At 41.8% G+C, this 15,147-nt stretch overlaps 1 protein-coding gene and 1 long non-coding RNA gene across 4 annotated transcripts in view; both read right to left on the reverse strand.

Moving 5' to 3' along the window:
* Positions 1–8,410, reverse strand: part of CFAP92 (cilia and flagella associated protein 92 (putative)) — an 80,023-nt gene extending 71,613 nt beyond the window's left edge. Inside the window, exons 1-4 of one of the 3 annotated variants that reach the window (XM_050957725.1) lie at positions 8,345–8,410; positions 7,047–7,385; positions 3,538–3,737; positions 247–312 (exon numbers count right to left, since the gene is read on the reverse strand). In XM_050957725.1, the coding sequence (XP_050813682.1) occupies positions 247–312; positions 3,538–3,737; positions 7,047–7,350 (570 nt within the window). In that variant the 5' untranslated portion in view covers positions 7,351–7,385; positions 8,345–8,410. The remainder of the gene's footprint in view (positions 1–246; positions 313–3,537; positions 3,738–7,046; positions 7,386–8,344) is intronic. The other 2 variants (XM_050957726.1, XM_050957728.1) reach the window with 2 other exon arrangements.
* The window catches only part of LOC127053377 (uncharacterized), a 155,866-nt gene that overhangs the window by 133,869 nt on the left and 6,850 nt on the right, over positions 1–15,147 (reverse strand). The window contains exon 2 of the long non-coding RNA XR_007775020.1: positions 11,791–11,834. This is a non-coding gene — a long non-coding RNA (uncharacterized LOC127053377). The remainder of the gene's footprint in view (positions 1–11,790; positions 11,835–15,147) is intronic.

Below are 15,147 nucleotides of genomic sequence, written 5' to 3' on the forward strand. Positions count from 1 at the left end.
TACTGCACCTCCTTTCTCCCTCTTAATCTCAGATTATGACAGACCCACTATTTCAATCAGTGGGTAGGCTGAATGGTTAGGGAGGCTGAGATTATGAACACTCCTGCCTAGTTTAGTGCACGGTTTATATGTAACGCAATGAGTGAGGCATCAGGTCACACATTAAACACTAATACATTTAAAAAGGCATCCAGCGTCTATAATTCTCCATCTCTAAAACTCTCCGACAGTTTTATATCCACTCACTGAGGAAATTATTGTTGTCGACCGTTTCTGCCTGTAGCGCTCTGCTTGAACCTGTGCAGTCGATGGCTGACAGAAATAGAAAAAAGGGGGAGGATGGCAAAAACAGGAAGGAAAAGAAATGGAAAAGTGAAATGACAAAGTGAAAATATCTTAACTGCACTCTCTCAAGCCAATATACCTTTCTATTATTCATATATATATAGAGAGAGAGCGCGCGAGCATTTTAACTGCATATGTAATTTATCTATTTGTATCATATATTGCCAGACATATCAACAACGATTTAGAAAAAAATCAGCAACCACAAATTCACTCAGCTGCACTCTTTAAGAAATGCAGAAGTTTATATACCACATTTTGACAGTACATACTTGAGAATCCATGCAATATACGTACAGACTGCTTCAGTTGTGTCTATAGATACCAAAGGTAATATGAAAAGACCAGTTTATCAAAAGGAGGAGGAGGAGATCATCAATATTAATACCCTAAAGTTTCAGGCCCTGTTCAATGTTGATCACTGATACGTGGGCAGGGCAGGATTCATTGTCAAATGGTTTCTGGGCAACAAACAAACAGACTTTCATCCACATTATTCAACTATGCCCTTCACAAGCAATTTCAATTTAATTTTCCAAGATGGCCCTTATTAAGTCGTGTTCCTGAAGCAAAAGGAAGCTCAGTGAGCCATGTCAAAGACTAAAGTTGCTCAGTGTTCTTGCCCCACGTCTTTCTGCACTTCCTGAAGTATAGCTGTAATTTTCACTACAGAATTACTGGAGTAATACAGCAACAGCTGTGTACTAGTGAATTAGCTAACACTGGGCTGTCAATACTCAAAAAGTATCACTCTAGGAGCAAGTGTTCTGAAGGAGTTGGTGAAAATGTCACAACTGGAAACAGTGCACATTGATATTCGGGGATAATCTGAAAAGCACCTTTTTGGGTAGGATGAGTACACCAGTCCCTCAATGGACAGTGATCCTAATGAGCATTAGCTGTCTAAGGGCTCGTCCAGACTAGGGGGGGAAAATCGATCTTAGATACGCAACTTCAGCTACGTGAATAACGTAGCTGAAGTCGAATATCTAAGATCGAATTACTCACCCATCCAGATGGCGTGGGACCGATGTCCGCGGCTCTCCGTGTCGATTCCGGAACTCCGTTCGGGTTGATGGAGTTCCGGAATCAATATAAGCGCGCTCGGGGATCGATATATCGCGTCTAGATTAGACGCGATATATCGATCCCCGAGCAATCGATTTTAACCCGCCGATACGGCGGGGTAGTCTGGACGAGGGCTTAGAAAGACTTAGACCAGAAAGATTTGACCTCCTCTCACTATAGTCATTGGTATATGGTGAGTTGGACAAGTCCTTTATCAGTGATGTAATCTCTCTCATATCCTTCAGGCCAAAACTACTCTTAGATTTTAAAATTGTTTCTGGGATTGATTTCTTTTAAAATAACTCTCTATTCAGTCCTTTTAAACCAAGATAACGGTAGTTAAAGAATACACATCTAAATCTGCTTAATAGTAGTCTTTCACTATTAATTTATAAAAGTCATCTAGAGAGATGTTCTATTTCCATTATTAATCTTGGATAACATTTTCAAAAGCACCCAAGAGATTTATGGCCCAGATCCTTAAAGGTAGTTAGGCCCTAAATACCTTTGAGCACTGGGGCCTCAGGAGCCTAAGTAACTTAAGCACTTGTGAAAATTTTGCCCCTTGACAAGAAGAGTGGGACTAAATTCACTCTTCCGTCTTACAGCACCACTTTTGTGCTATAGCTTTAAGAGAACTCTAAGCATGGAATATACACATAACAGTACTAAGTTTTTTGGCCTTCTGAAAAAAACCCCAATAATAATGACAGGGCAAAACCAAGTTCATGCCCTAGAAGAAACAACAGAAACATTTCAGCAGTTAACAACAAAAAAACCCAAAAGGTGTCCGTTTCTAACTGAAAATATAAAAGCGCAGAAAAAAATAGGACCAAGTTCTTTCTTTCTCTTTTTTTTTTTTTTTTTTTTTTTTTAGTTTAGATAACAACCCATTTTACAGATGGGGGGGGACGATAACAGGGGGCTGAGGTCCCTTTATGCTACAATACATGTCCTAGTCTCATCATCATAACAATCACGTTTTCCTCTCAATTCAATTATTTAAAAAAAATAAATAACTTTTTTGAACACAAAGCTCTGAAGTTAAGATTTTCAGCCAACTATGGCTACATTCTCTATTTTACTTTGAAAAAAATCTGCAAATTAAACCATCCATGTTGAGAGATTAGACGGAGGAATGAATGATTAATTACACTTTCAAAGGTTATATTCAAAATATTTTATTTATTTCTCCCATATTCCTCAACTCTCACAGAAGTTACTGGGAGCTGAGGATGCTCAACAACCTGCATAATTGAGCCAATAGTTGGTGAAATGCTTTTGGATGAAAAAACGTGTTACAAATGCATCCTCATTAAAATATGTCCCAAATTAATTCTGTGTGTACTGTAAGTTGTGCATCTCTCTATACTCATTTTGGAGCTTTGATTCAAATTATTCTACAATATAACATGTTTCTACATTAGTATAGACTGAACCTATAAAAACATACAATATTAGGACATTTTTTAGGAAGCTACTAGGAATATAATTTAGCTTCTCCAAAACTGAATCTACTATTTTGTAAGAAAAATCACTTAAAATATTTCAAGTTGATTAGAAGATGATTTACTTTTCAGTTTGAAAAAAATATATATGCAGTCTTCTTATAAAGGAATAAGCTTTCAATATGTTGTAAAGAATGTAAAGCACAAATCTCAAACCTTGTCTACACACAGATTTTGTAGTGGCATAACTACTTCAGTTACAGGTGTGATGTCTTTACTGAAATAGTTATTCCAGTACAACCTCTAGTGCAGAAGCATTTATACCGCTATAAAGATGCCTTAAATCAGTGTGGCTTATTCACATGTCTTGTATGGGAATAAGCTATACTGATATAAGCACTTTTATTTCAATACAATTAAGTCCATTGTGATCGAGTTAAATAACTTGTGCATGTAGACAAGGCCCAAGTAGTGCTAATGAAAGTATGAGCATGACTCACCTACATCACATTTGGAAGCATTCTCCATTGCTCCACTACATCCAGGACTGTTCAGTTTTAAACTGGTATGACAGCCACTCTTGCATAAATATTTCAGAAATATCTCTTATGCCAAATAGAGGTCATAGTAAATAAAAACTAGTTATTCCCAGAATTATAAACATCATACTATTTACCTTGGATTCACATTCCACAAACAGCTTGGCCACCACACCAAACAACGCCAAATCAAGTTTCCTAGGCTCAACATCGTCTGGTAGAAGGAAGTACTCAATGTGGTAGTAACGCCGCATTTTTGGAATAGCTGCTGCATCTTTCCCAATGTTAGACTTTTTGCTCTGCCTGTCAGTTAAATTGAATGTCCTATGCTTTGGACCTAGGAAAAATATTTATATGGATTTAGAAAGTTTCACATGTTGTCAAGGTCAGCACAGCAACAGATCCTACAGCCCTGCAACTCCCCACCACCTATTACCCTATGCTATACAGAGAGCTTGCATGAAAGAAGCAGGACTCCGAAGTACACTCCTGCCACATCCAGATACCCTTTTCCACATCAGAACCACACCAGTTCTGCTGCAAAGTTGCCCATAGGCCAAGGGGCTAGATTTGCCTCTAATAACACTACTCCCAGATTAGTACTTGATTATATTTTTGATAATACAGCTAATATAGAAAAAAAGGGGAAAAAACCCTGTCAGTTAAAACTTTAGGTTTATTTAAATAAAGAAAAGAAAAAAAAAGATAAAAAGAAGATGTGCTTGTCAAATAGGTAGTTACTGGTGAAAGAGCTTTACTAGATTTAAGCCTAGTCCTGCTCAATTCACAGGACAAACATCCCAAATTTCCAATGAACACAATATCACAAATAATAGTAAAACCCAAGATACAATGAACAAATGTTTGTTAGTAGCCTTTCACGGGACATTGCTGAGCTATGTTCTGATTAGGGTTTCCAATTAATCATTGTTAACTCAAGCGATTAACTCAAAACAATTAACCATTAAAAAGATTAATCACAATTAAACACAGTTTTAATCGCACTGTTCAACAATAACAGGATACCAATTGAAATTATAAATATTTTTGGAAGTTTTTCTACATTTTCAAATATATGATTTCAATTACAACACAGAATACAAAATGTACAGTGCTCACTGTTATTTTTATTACAAATATTTGTACTGTAAAAAAGATAAAAGAAATAGTATTTTTCAGTTCATCTCATATAAGTTAACTGTAGTGCAATCTCTTTATAGCGAAAGTGCAACCTACAAAAGGGTTTTTTTGTTACATAACTGCACTCAAAACCAAAACAATGTAAAACTTTAGAGCCTACAAGTCCACTCAGTCCTACTTCTTGTTCAACCAATCATTAAAACAAACAAGTTTGTTCACATTTATGGAAGATAATGCTGCCCACTTCTTATTCACGATGTCACCTGAAAGTGAGAACAGGCATTTGAATGGCACTTTCGTAGATAGCATTGCAAGGTATTTACGTGCCAGAAACGCTAAACATTCGCATGCCCCTTCATGCTTTTGCCACCATTCCAGAAAACATGCTTCCATGCAGATAATGGGTTCTGCTTAACAACAATTCAAAACAGTGCACAATGTAGAAAACATCCAAAAATATTTAAATAAATGGTATTGTATTATTGTTTAACAGTGAGATTAAAACTGTGATTAATCTCTTTTTTTTTTAAATCATTTGATAGCCCCAGTTCTGCTGTCTCATTTTTTTTTCAATATTCCTTAAATATGATGTTGTTTCTGATCCTCTGAACTTTTTCTATAGAACTGCCCTCACAGTTTAAAATACAGGTTTCTCTCTCTCCTCCCATCCCAAATATTGTTTTAAGATTACTGGATCAGGTCTTCAGACGGTGTAAAACAACATAGCTCCACTGGCCTCAACAAAGCTGCACTGATTCATATCAGCTGAGGAATATATGGTTATAGAATCATATCATATCAACCAATATTAGCTGTCCAGATTCATTTTAGCATTTCTATGCAGCCATCTGGAGTTTCTCTACAATAGAAAGATGTATAACGCAAATCCAGCCCTTTAATCCTTGGTTTATAACTAACGGATGTTAGAGAGGGAAAATGCTTCCCACCCCCAAAATCTGGGCTAATCCTGCAGCCTCTCTTTGTACAGAACTGCCCAATGCTGTCAATAAGCGTTCCACATGTGGCTTCAGCATCAGGCCTATAATGTAAGTTGCACTAAGTTGCACGTAACATCAAATTTAATCACTTGAGTTTTTTGCTTAGTTTCAGTTTTCATGATAAACTACAAACTCAGTCCAGGTTTGCTAACAGGTTCAACGACGTTCAGAACCTCTTGAGTAAAGCCCAGCCCCAATTCTTAGTTCTACTTTAAAATCGTACAAAATTAATGGTTACACATGATCTGTAACTAGATGAAGCTATGACACAATCTCCCTTACAGATACTGGTTTTGTCCCACATATATTCATACTATAATCCAAATGATTTGCTTGCATAAACCTCTAGCCTTCACAGTGAAAGATGCATACAGGAAACTATTAAAAGTCCATTGGAAATATATTTTCCTGGTTTTTAGTGCTGATGAACGTATTAGTTGTAAACACTGAACTGTCTGGCATCTAACAATCCTGTAGAATTATTTTAATGAATAATAAATTCATCTGATTACACATGATGCGTGAAAAAACAAACAGTATCAGTATTAAACAAAAAGTAATTTGTATCCTAACTAAATATTGTCATTCCAACAGTTGTGTAAGAATTGGTAATACTGAAGAATAGGCAAGAAAAGATCCTGAAAGTAATAATGTTCATTATATATACTTGAGGGGAGACCAAGATCTGTCAAATAAACAAAGGACAAAAAACGAGAATTTTCCAGACAATCGAGAATTTTAAAACTATAGTAAAAACATATTGATTGGGAACATCCGCACACAGATACTATGGTAGTAGGTGTATTAAATATTTACACCTAAATTAGATATAGAACCTAACCCACCTTTCCCTTAAATTACAATGGAGTTCAATGGGACAGCTCACAATGAATAAAGATTAGCACATGCATAAATTCTTGCAGGACTGGGAATGCCTGAAAAGGTGCTTCAGTGGAAAATAAATGCATAGACAGACGAAGTACAGCACAGCAGCAACTGCCCAAGCTACCCTATACTGACACATCAAATGAGCCTTAGTCCTGATCTGGGAGACCACGTTTAGAGCTAAAGGAAAGGAGTTTAACCCCCATAGCCATTCACCTCTTGGCCGTGCCAGTCAGATTATAAACATAGTAATCAATTACAATGACTGTTTTTGCAAAGACTGACTAAGACCATCGACTTGAATAATATTGGCTGCTGAAGAGCTACCAAATGGTAAAGGTTGTCAGTCACTATGACCTAAGCCTGAAACTGAATCTAATGGTACAAGGCAAAGCAGGGTCCCTCCCCATCACCAGTCCCTTGAGCATCTTCTATACAATACTATAAAATTAACAAAGACCGCATGATAGTATTACAAGGGCGAGGAGACCCACCCACAACTACAGCTAGAAGGGATATAAATGAGCCAACATCCTTTCTGCAGTTTGCTCCCCAATCCCATTTCGGTCTGGAGATGAGCCACAGGGGTTAAAGGAACAGGAGGGGTCATGTCTGGTACCTACCTGCAGCCATTGGCACAGCTAGTGAAATTGAGAACGTACACATTACTGTGTGTGAGGTGTCAAGTTGCTCCAGGTTCTTATCAAAGAACAAGGGCCTGCTGTCTTCGTCCTCGGGGGTGGGGTGGCCACCGTCCCCAAGTAAATCTGGGGTTTCAGTTTCAAAGCTGCTTTCAGACCCAAGGGCCTCCAACTCCACTTCCACCAGCCCTTCTTCCTCTTCCTCCACCATCTTTGTCTTTGAATCCTGGGCAAAAGGTTCTGTCAGCTCTCCAGAGACATCTTCCTTTTGCTTTTGCAATGCCATCCTACGACCCAGTCACCAGCACCTTGGTTCTCTGGCTGCAGAGTAGAAAAGGACAAGTTCTTATTCCGTTGCCACTGTATACCAGGAGTGAACAGTCACCTCTGCCAGTGCCCATGCAGTGATAGGAAAGAGTTTAGGGGAGGCAGAAAAACCTGTTACTTCTCTCTTGGGAATGCTTTTAAACCCTCACATATAATATCCAGGGATTAATTTCTGGAGGCAGGGAGAAGCCACACAAAGGTCTCCAAGCAGCAGTCCAAGGCAAACAGCAAGTCAACATACTTGGCAAATAATAAAGTGAAGCACAGAAAAAACACAAAGGGAAAATGTGTTCAGCTGAGCTGGTAGCTAGCAAGCTACCGAATTTTTAAAGGGAACAGTTTTTTTTTCCATGGGAGAGGATGAGTAGGGGCAGGGGAAGAGAGAGTAAAATAACTTCCCCACTTTCCCCACCCACATATAAATCACCAAGGCCCTGATCCTGCAATCACGTAGACACGTGCTCGGAGCCTAGCTCAGTAACCCCTGGCATTGCCACAGCAGTACAGCGGGAAAGCCACCACCCTCCCGCGGTACCAGCGAGAATGTGCCTTTATCAAACAGCGAGTCCATTAGAAAGCAGCTGCGATTCCTGCCCCAAGGCAGCTGCTCGTGCTCCAGCGGTAGGTAGCTGGGGAGGGCGTGCGGTGCTCTCCGGGAGACCGGCAGGCAGCTGCAGAGAACACACTGGGGTTATCAAGAGAACCTGGGTCTCAGTGGACCCGGCGCTGCACATACATAGCTACCCCTCCCCCAGCAAACACAGCCTCTCTTCTAACCTGCCTTTGTAAACTTTGCATCCAGACCGAGGGAGGCTCCGCGTATCAGAGCCGCCCCCTGCCCGCGCAGCACCCAGAGGAGGGAGCGCTCCGGTTCCCCAGGCTCCTTCCCTGCCAAAGGGCCAGGGGGCTCAGCGCTCCCAACTGCGCCCGAACCAGCGCCGCGGGGAACGCACCTTTCCCTACCCCGGGAACAGGAGCGGCGGGCACGGCCACCCCTGCCTGCCTGCCCCGGCTCCCCGCAGCCTGCCGCTGGCAACAGAGGGGTTCCACGCTCTGGAACCCGGCGCTCGCGTGTTCCGTCTCCCTCCGCCTCGCCAAAGAGTCCCCGCTCGCTCGGCGCCCGAGCCAGGCAGTGCCCAGCCCAGCGCGCACGGATCCGCGGCGGGGCAAAGTGGCCGCAGAAGTTGCTGGCGGAGAGCGAGAGCCTGGCTGGGAGCTCGGGGCAGAGGCGGGTCGGACCGACTCACCCGCGGGGCGTCACGGCGGCGTGGGGAGATGGCACGGGGCATGCGAGGCGGGGAACCCCACGGGCGTGGGGAGGTGGCACGGGGGATGCGAGGCGGGGAACCCCACGGGCATCATTGGGGCATGGGGCACACTGCAGGTATCACTAGGATGCAGCACCAGGAATGCCATGGCCATCACCCACTGCAGCAGAGGCAGGAGGTGGCCTCAGCAAGGTACAGCCTCCTGCACTTCAAAGGAGGCACCATGCCTGATGCCTTCTTTTGTGCTTGTTCAGGACTTGGCACACTGTGGGCAGAAATGGAAACAAGAAACGAATAATAGTAATAACGCCAGGGCACAGCAGCAGGGCCTTGGGAAACACAGTATATTACAGGGACAGACTGTATCTAGATGTTACCAGCACCAGGTCTCTTCTAATGCACTAAGCATATGCCTTTCAATATGCCCTGCAGCAGTGAGAAAACACAAAACACAGCCCCTGTAATTTACCTAAATAGTACCAGTAGAAATTGTACATGTGTGTATGAATTACTACTTGGTCTAGCAGGGACTTTATGTCCTCATGCTGGGTCCCCTTTCCAACAGCCAGTTGGGTCCTGGCTGGAGCACTGCTTCAATACTGATTGAGAAGAAGGATTAGTTACTAAATCAACACCCAACTCCTACAAGTCCCATTGGTCTACTCCAGAGTCTCCTGTCCACCTACAGAATTAGCTGAACCCTGCTTAGTTTACAAGGCATGACAAAAATTACAGCTGGTGGGAGTAAAGCTCCTAGATTGGATTGATTGTGAGCTAGCTGATGAGAAATAGATGTACTTCGGTAATGGTCAGCAGAGCCTGAAAGAAAAACAACTAACACTACTTAAATAAGTCACTGCTCAGAATAGGGAATGAGATGCTGATCCAGGCAAAGGCACTGGAAGTTTAGATGTCTAGTTAATATTCTGTAGAGCAGGGTTTCTCAAACGTTTGTACTAGTGGCCCCTTTCACATAGCAGGCCTGTGAGTGTGACCCCCCCTTTTAAATTAAAACCACTTTTTAATATATTTAACACCATTATAGATGCTGGAGGCAAAGCAGGGTTTGGGGTGGAGGCTGACACTTCATGACCCCCTGAGGGGTCCTGACTCCCCGTTTGAGAACCCCTGTGTAGAGAGAGGAGGCGGGTGAGGTACTATCTTTAATTGGACCAATTGCTGTTGGTGAAAGAGACAAACTTTTGAGCTACACAGAGCTCTTCTTCAGGTCTAGCATTCTGTAGGCTAATTATTTTTTTAAATGGGTGTATTCATGTATTTAAAATTTAACTACAACTTGTTTTAAGGCCCTGAATAAATATATTGTGGTATTTTTAACACCATAGAGGGACAATACATGGAGCATTTTATGGTGGTTTTTACTTTGCTTAAGATTTAATTTATGATTATATTAAAGAGTCCTGTTTGAAGATTGCTATTGAATTCTTATGGTAGAATCTGTGTTGTGATTGATGAGTAGGGTTAGCCACTCATTTAAAATAAGTGACTGCTGTTACAATGTGGCAATTTGTATTTCTGCGGTGCCTCTTCATCTGGATGTTTCAAAGAATTTCACTAAAAATAGTAAATTAAGCTTTGTGGCATAGGCAAGTATAACTCTACATATGATAAAGTGAGACCAGAGATGCTGTGGCTGGTTTGACAGGTGATGCTGTGGTCTGAACTCTGATTGTGGCCCTTGTCTTGCTATCCATGCCTGCAAAACCTAAGTATTCCCAACAGTGTAGAGTTCACATAGGTTTTGCAGGGAAGGAGAAGATGATTTTGCATACGTGCAACACCCTTTTTTCTGACAGATTTGGGGCCTTTTTAGTGGAGGTATTGCTATTTGCATCCATTCCATAGCAAAATTCAGAACAGTTTTCCTTTTAAGTAGTACCCTTGTAGATGGACTATACTCAAGTCTGTCCTGTGAGCCAACATGCAAGCCCTCTGGCAGAATAAGTCATAGCTCCCTGCAGAGCTTAATATTTTACAGTTTGAGATTAATTAATGTAACTCATTGCATTAATTAATTGCAGTTAACTCACAAGTAACTCAGAAAAATTAATTGCGATGTAAAAAAATTAATCTCAGTTTTAATCACACTGTTAAACAATAGAATACTAATTGAAATTTATTAAATATTTTGGATGTTTCTACATTTTCATAAATACTGTATTTTGTGTTGTAATTGAAATCAAAGTGTATGTTATTTGTATTATAAATATTTGCACTGTAAAATGATAAACAAAAATAGTATTTTTCAATTCAGCTCATACAAGTACTGTAGTGCAATCTCTTTGTCATGAAAACACCTTACAAATCTAGTTTTTTGTTGCATAATTGTACTCAAAAACAAAATACTGTAAAACTTCAGAGCCTACAAGTCCACTCAGTCCTGCTTCTTGTTCAACCAATCGCTAAGACAAGCAAATTTGATTACATTTATGGAAGATAATGCTGCCCTCTCCTTATTTAGTGTCACCAGAAAGTGAGAATAGGCTTTTGCATGGCACTTTTCTAGCGGGCATTGCAAGGTATTTACATGCCAGATATGCTAAACAGTCATATGCCCCTTCATGCTTTGGCCACCTTTCCAGAGGACATGCTTCCATGCCGATGATGCCCATTAAAAAAATATTGCGTTAATTAAATTTGTGACTGAACTCCTTGGAGGAGAATTGTATGTCCCCTGCTCTGTTTTACCTGCATTCTGCCACATATTTAATGTTAAGTATCAGAGGGGTAGCCGTGTTAGTCTGGATCTGTAAAAGCAGCAAAGAATCCTGTGGCACCTTATAGACTAACAGACGTTTTGGAGCATGAGCTTTCGTGGGTGAATACCCACTTCCTCAGATGCATGTAGTGGAAATTTCCAGGGGCAGGTATATATATGCTAGCAAGCAAGCTAGAGATAACGAGGTCAATTCAATCAGGGAGGATGAGGCCCTGTTCTAGCAGTTGAGGTGTGAAAACCAAGAGAGGAGAAACTGGTTCTGTAGTTGGCAAGCCATTCACAGTCTTTGTTCAATCCTGAGCTGATGGTGTCAAATTTGCAGATGAACTGAAGCTCAGCAGTTTCTCTTTGAAGTCTGGTCCTGAAGTTTTTTTTGCTGCAGGATGGCCACCTTAAGGTCTGCTATAGTGTGGCCAGGGAGGCTGAAGTGCTCTCCTACAGGTTTTTGTATATTGCCATTCCTAATGTCTGATTTCTGTCCATTTATCCTTTTCCGTAGAGACTGTTAGCCAAATTAGGCTCGTTCTCCCCGGAGCTAGCCAATTACTTCAAAGAAAGACACAGAGAGCTTTACTGTTTTATTGAGCGATCAGCTGAGCGGGTGTCCCCCTCGACTAATGCCAGAGGAGGGGCACACCGAGACAAGCTTTACATTGTATATTTATAGCATTTTATACGTCATATCGGACCACACTGGTCGGAACATGTTTTTCCTGAGTCATTCTGAGTCAGGGGTCATGAGTACATAGGTTTATTTACCTGCTGATGTCTATATTCCACGTTGCTCTCTTTGACCAAAGTACTAGCAGTGTTTACCGACCAGTGCTTGTGACAGCAGGTCATAGTGACAGCAGGTCATAGGCTAGTATTGCATACAACAAATTTTCAATTCATCCATTTACCTATCTTCAATTCATCCATTTACCTATCAATCCCCCCTTTGAATAAAGCACTGAGAGAGCTAAACCCCCCAATCTTTAGGTTTTATTGGCTGATACAGCACCATTATTCGTTGATAGACAAGTTGATTAGCAATTCGCCGGACTACTGCAATTAAACAGGGAGCAAAGCAAGCTAGAGTTAATAGGACTATACTAAAGACTGCACCGATAAGGAAGCCCTTTCGAAGCCACCCTATTTGTGGTAACCAGGATGTAAACCAATCCATATTCCACCCTCCCCATGTCTGAACTGGGACGTGGGCTAACTTTCTCATTTCCTTTGTTAGCTGTTTTACCACTTTTCCATTATCATCGATTTGTATACAGCAGTTAGACTCATTTAATTTCGCACAGACTCCTCCTTCTTCAGCCAGTAAGTAATCGAGGACCATATGATGTTGATAGATCGCATTTCTCATTTGAGTTGATTGATCGGCCAACAGATCAAGAGCTGCGGCCGTTTGGTTAGTTATTATCTCCAAAACAGCCTGTAACCTGATTATCCGATTTAAATTATAAATAGGCTCTCTGGCCCCTGATATTAATTCATTTGGGTTCCAAGTCGCTGGACCATAATGTTTTATAATTCGTTCAGGGGGCCATTCCTGAGCTTCCCATGTTTGGGAGCTTCCGGCAGCTAGGGTGGAGTCTACGAATCGTTTTTCTCTAACTAAATCATCATATACTTTAATTCCCAATTTATTTCCTTGCGTTTGAGGTAATAAAAAGAACAAGGGCCTAATATATCCAACGTAACATACTCCTGACCAATTTGGAGGCAACCTTTGGTAGGCATATTGCCCACAAATCCAGTAATGACCTTTCAGGGCCCAAGTTTCATTAGCAAAAGGGCCATCCCAGGTTTCGGGGTCCAATGGTTCTTCATAATACAAGTAATTCCCTGACCCTAAGGGCCCCCCTACTATGGCGTGTGAGCCGTCGGAAGCGCAATATTCACATTTCCATGCCCCAGCCCCTGGTTTCCAAGTACAATTACAGCCCCACTCTGGGTTGTTAGTACTAGACCAAAAGTGTTTAAAGTGGGTACGGGTGCCATTATGGTGCTGCCATGCCCACTGAAACCATCGTACTACGTGCTCTTTGCTCGTGGTATTATCTCGTTGGCAACTTAAAAAGTGGGCATTAAAAAATCCATCCTGTCCTACCGCCCTGCAACCTGCACCTGTATGATGTTGGTAGGAACATTCTACCCAGCTATTATTAGTAAGTTTTACATGTGTATGGTTCCATCTCCCTTGATATTTAGAGCAGTCGTACGGGTGGCAGTGGGTTTGGTAACAATCAAATCCGAGGGCTAGGGTCCACTCACACTTACTTGTCCCCAAATATACTCCCTCCTGTTTCGTTCGATTAAGACACAAGAAGCCCATTGCAGAGAAATAGAGCCGCCAGGGACTACTATCCGCTGTCCATATTTCTGTTCCATTATGCACTATACTTAAGTTACTAATCCACCACTTGGGTTGCACTGGCTGGGCTACCCAAGGCCATTCATCTAATTCTCCCGGTCCCCCACATACCCAACAGTTGCTAAGATTAAAGGAATTCGCTATAATTTCCCCTAGTTGCATAAACCTGTTTTCCCAACCATAATTATAATGAAAGTACAGAAACAGAAATATTACTGATTGCTTCATTGTCTCTTTTTCTTAAAGAGTCTTTTTAGTCCGTCGAGTCCTTGATATTCCCAGGTAGAGTTTTTACCTGTGCCACCCCGGGCCTCCGGAGCCGGGGCGGACAGAGGGCTGGTCCAGTCGTCAGAGGTTTCGCCTGTGCCTTCTTGGGCTTCCGGTGCCGGGGAGGGCAAGGGGCTGGCGTCCTCTACTGGAAATTTAGTTCCTAAAGCGGGGTTTACGTACCGTTTTACCCGTGTGTGATGTGTCCATTTACTGTTTCCAAGGAGTTTAACTGCAGCCTGGCTGATGAGCGAGACTGTGTATGGGCCGTCCCACCGTGCTGTTATAGGATCGTGTTTCCATTTCTTAACAAGAACCTGGTCACCGATCTGGAACGGATGTACAGGTTGGTCCAATGGAAGAGACTGGAAGGCTGCTGCGTAGCAATGCAATCGGGACAAGACAGTCTGTAGAACAGAAACCTGTTTCCATAAAATATCTTTTCCCACCTTCCAAGTTACATCCTCTTGAAATCCTGGAATAAGAACACGAGGGGGAAAGCCAAAAACCAATTCGAAGGGTGATAATTTCAATCCCTTCCGTGGAGCCCTTCGAATTTTAGTCAAGGCCAAGGGTAAAGCATCTAGCCACTTTAATCCAGACTCCATACATAATTTAGTAAGAGTTTCCTTCAAAGTTTGATTCATTCTTTCTACTTGCCCAGAGCTTTGAGCTCTTCATGAGGTATGCAATTTCCATTGTATACCAAAAGCTTGGGATATTTGTTGGGTTACCTTTGACAGGAAATGACTTCCTTGATCCGAATCGATAACCTCCGGGAGGTGATATCGAGGAATGATTTCCTGCAGTAAAGCTTTAGTAACAGCTCGGGCCTGGCAATGTCTGGTGGGGAAGCACTCTACCCACCTAGTGAGTTGATCAACAAAAACAAGTATGTATTTGTAGCCTCTGCATGGGGGCATTTCAGCAAAATCAACTTGCCATTTCTGAAAAGGGTAGGTGGCCCATGGTCGGCCGCCCATGGGGGCAAGCGGACCACACCCTTTTTGATTTGTTTGTTGACAAGTAGGACAATTTGTAACAATTCTCTGGGCTTCCATATGCATGCCCAGTCCCTTAAGAGTTCGGGTGGTCAAATCAACCATTGCT

This window comes from Gopherus flavomarginatus, chromosome 6 (assembly GCF_025201925.1).
Source record: "Gopherus flavomarginatus isolate rGopFla2 chromosome 6, rGopFla2.mat.asm, whole genome shotgun sequence".
NCBI lineage: Eukaryota > Metazoa > Chordata > Testudines > Testudinidae > Gopherus > Gopherus flavomarginatus.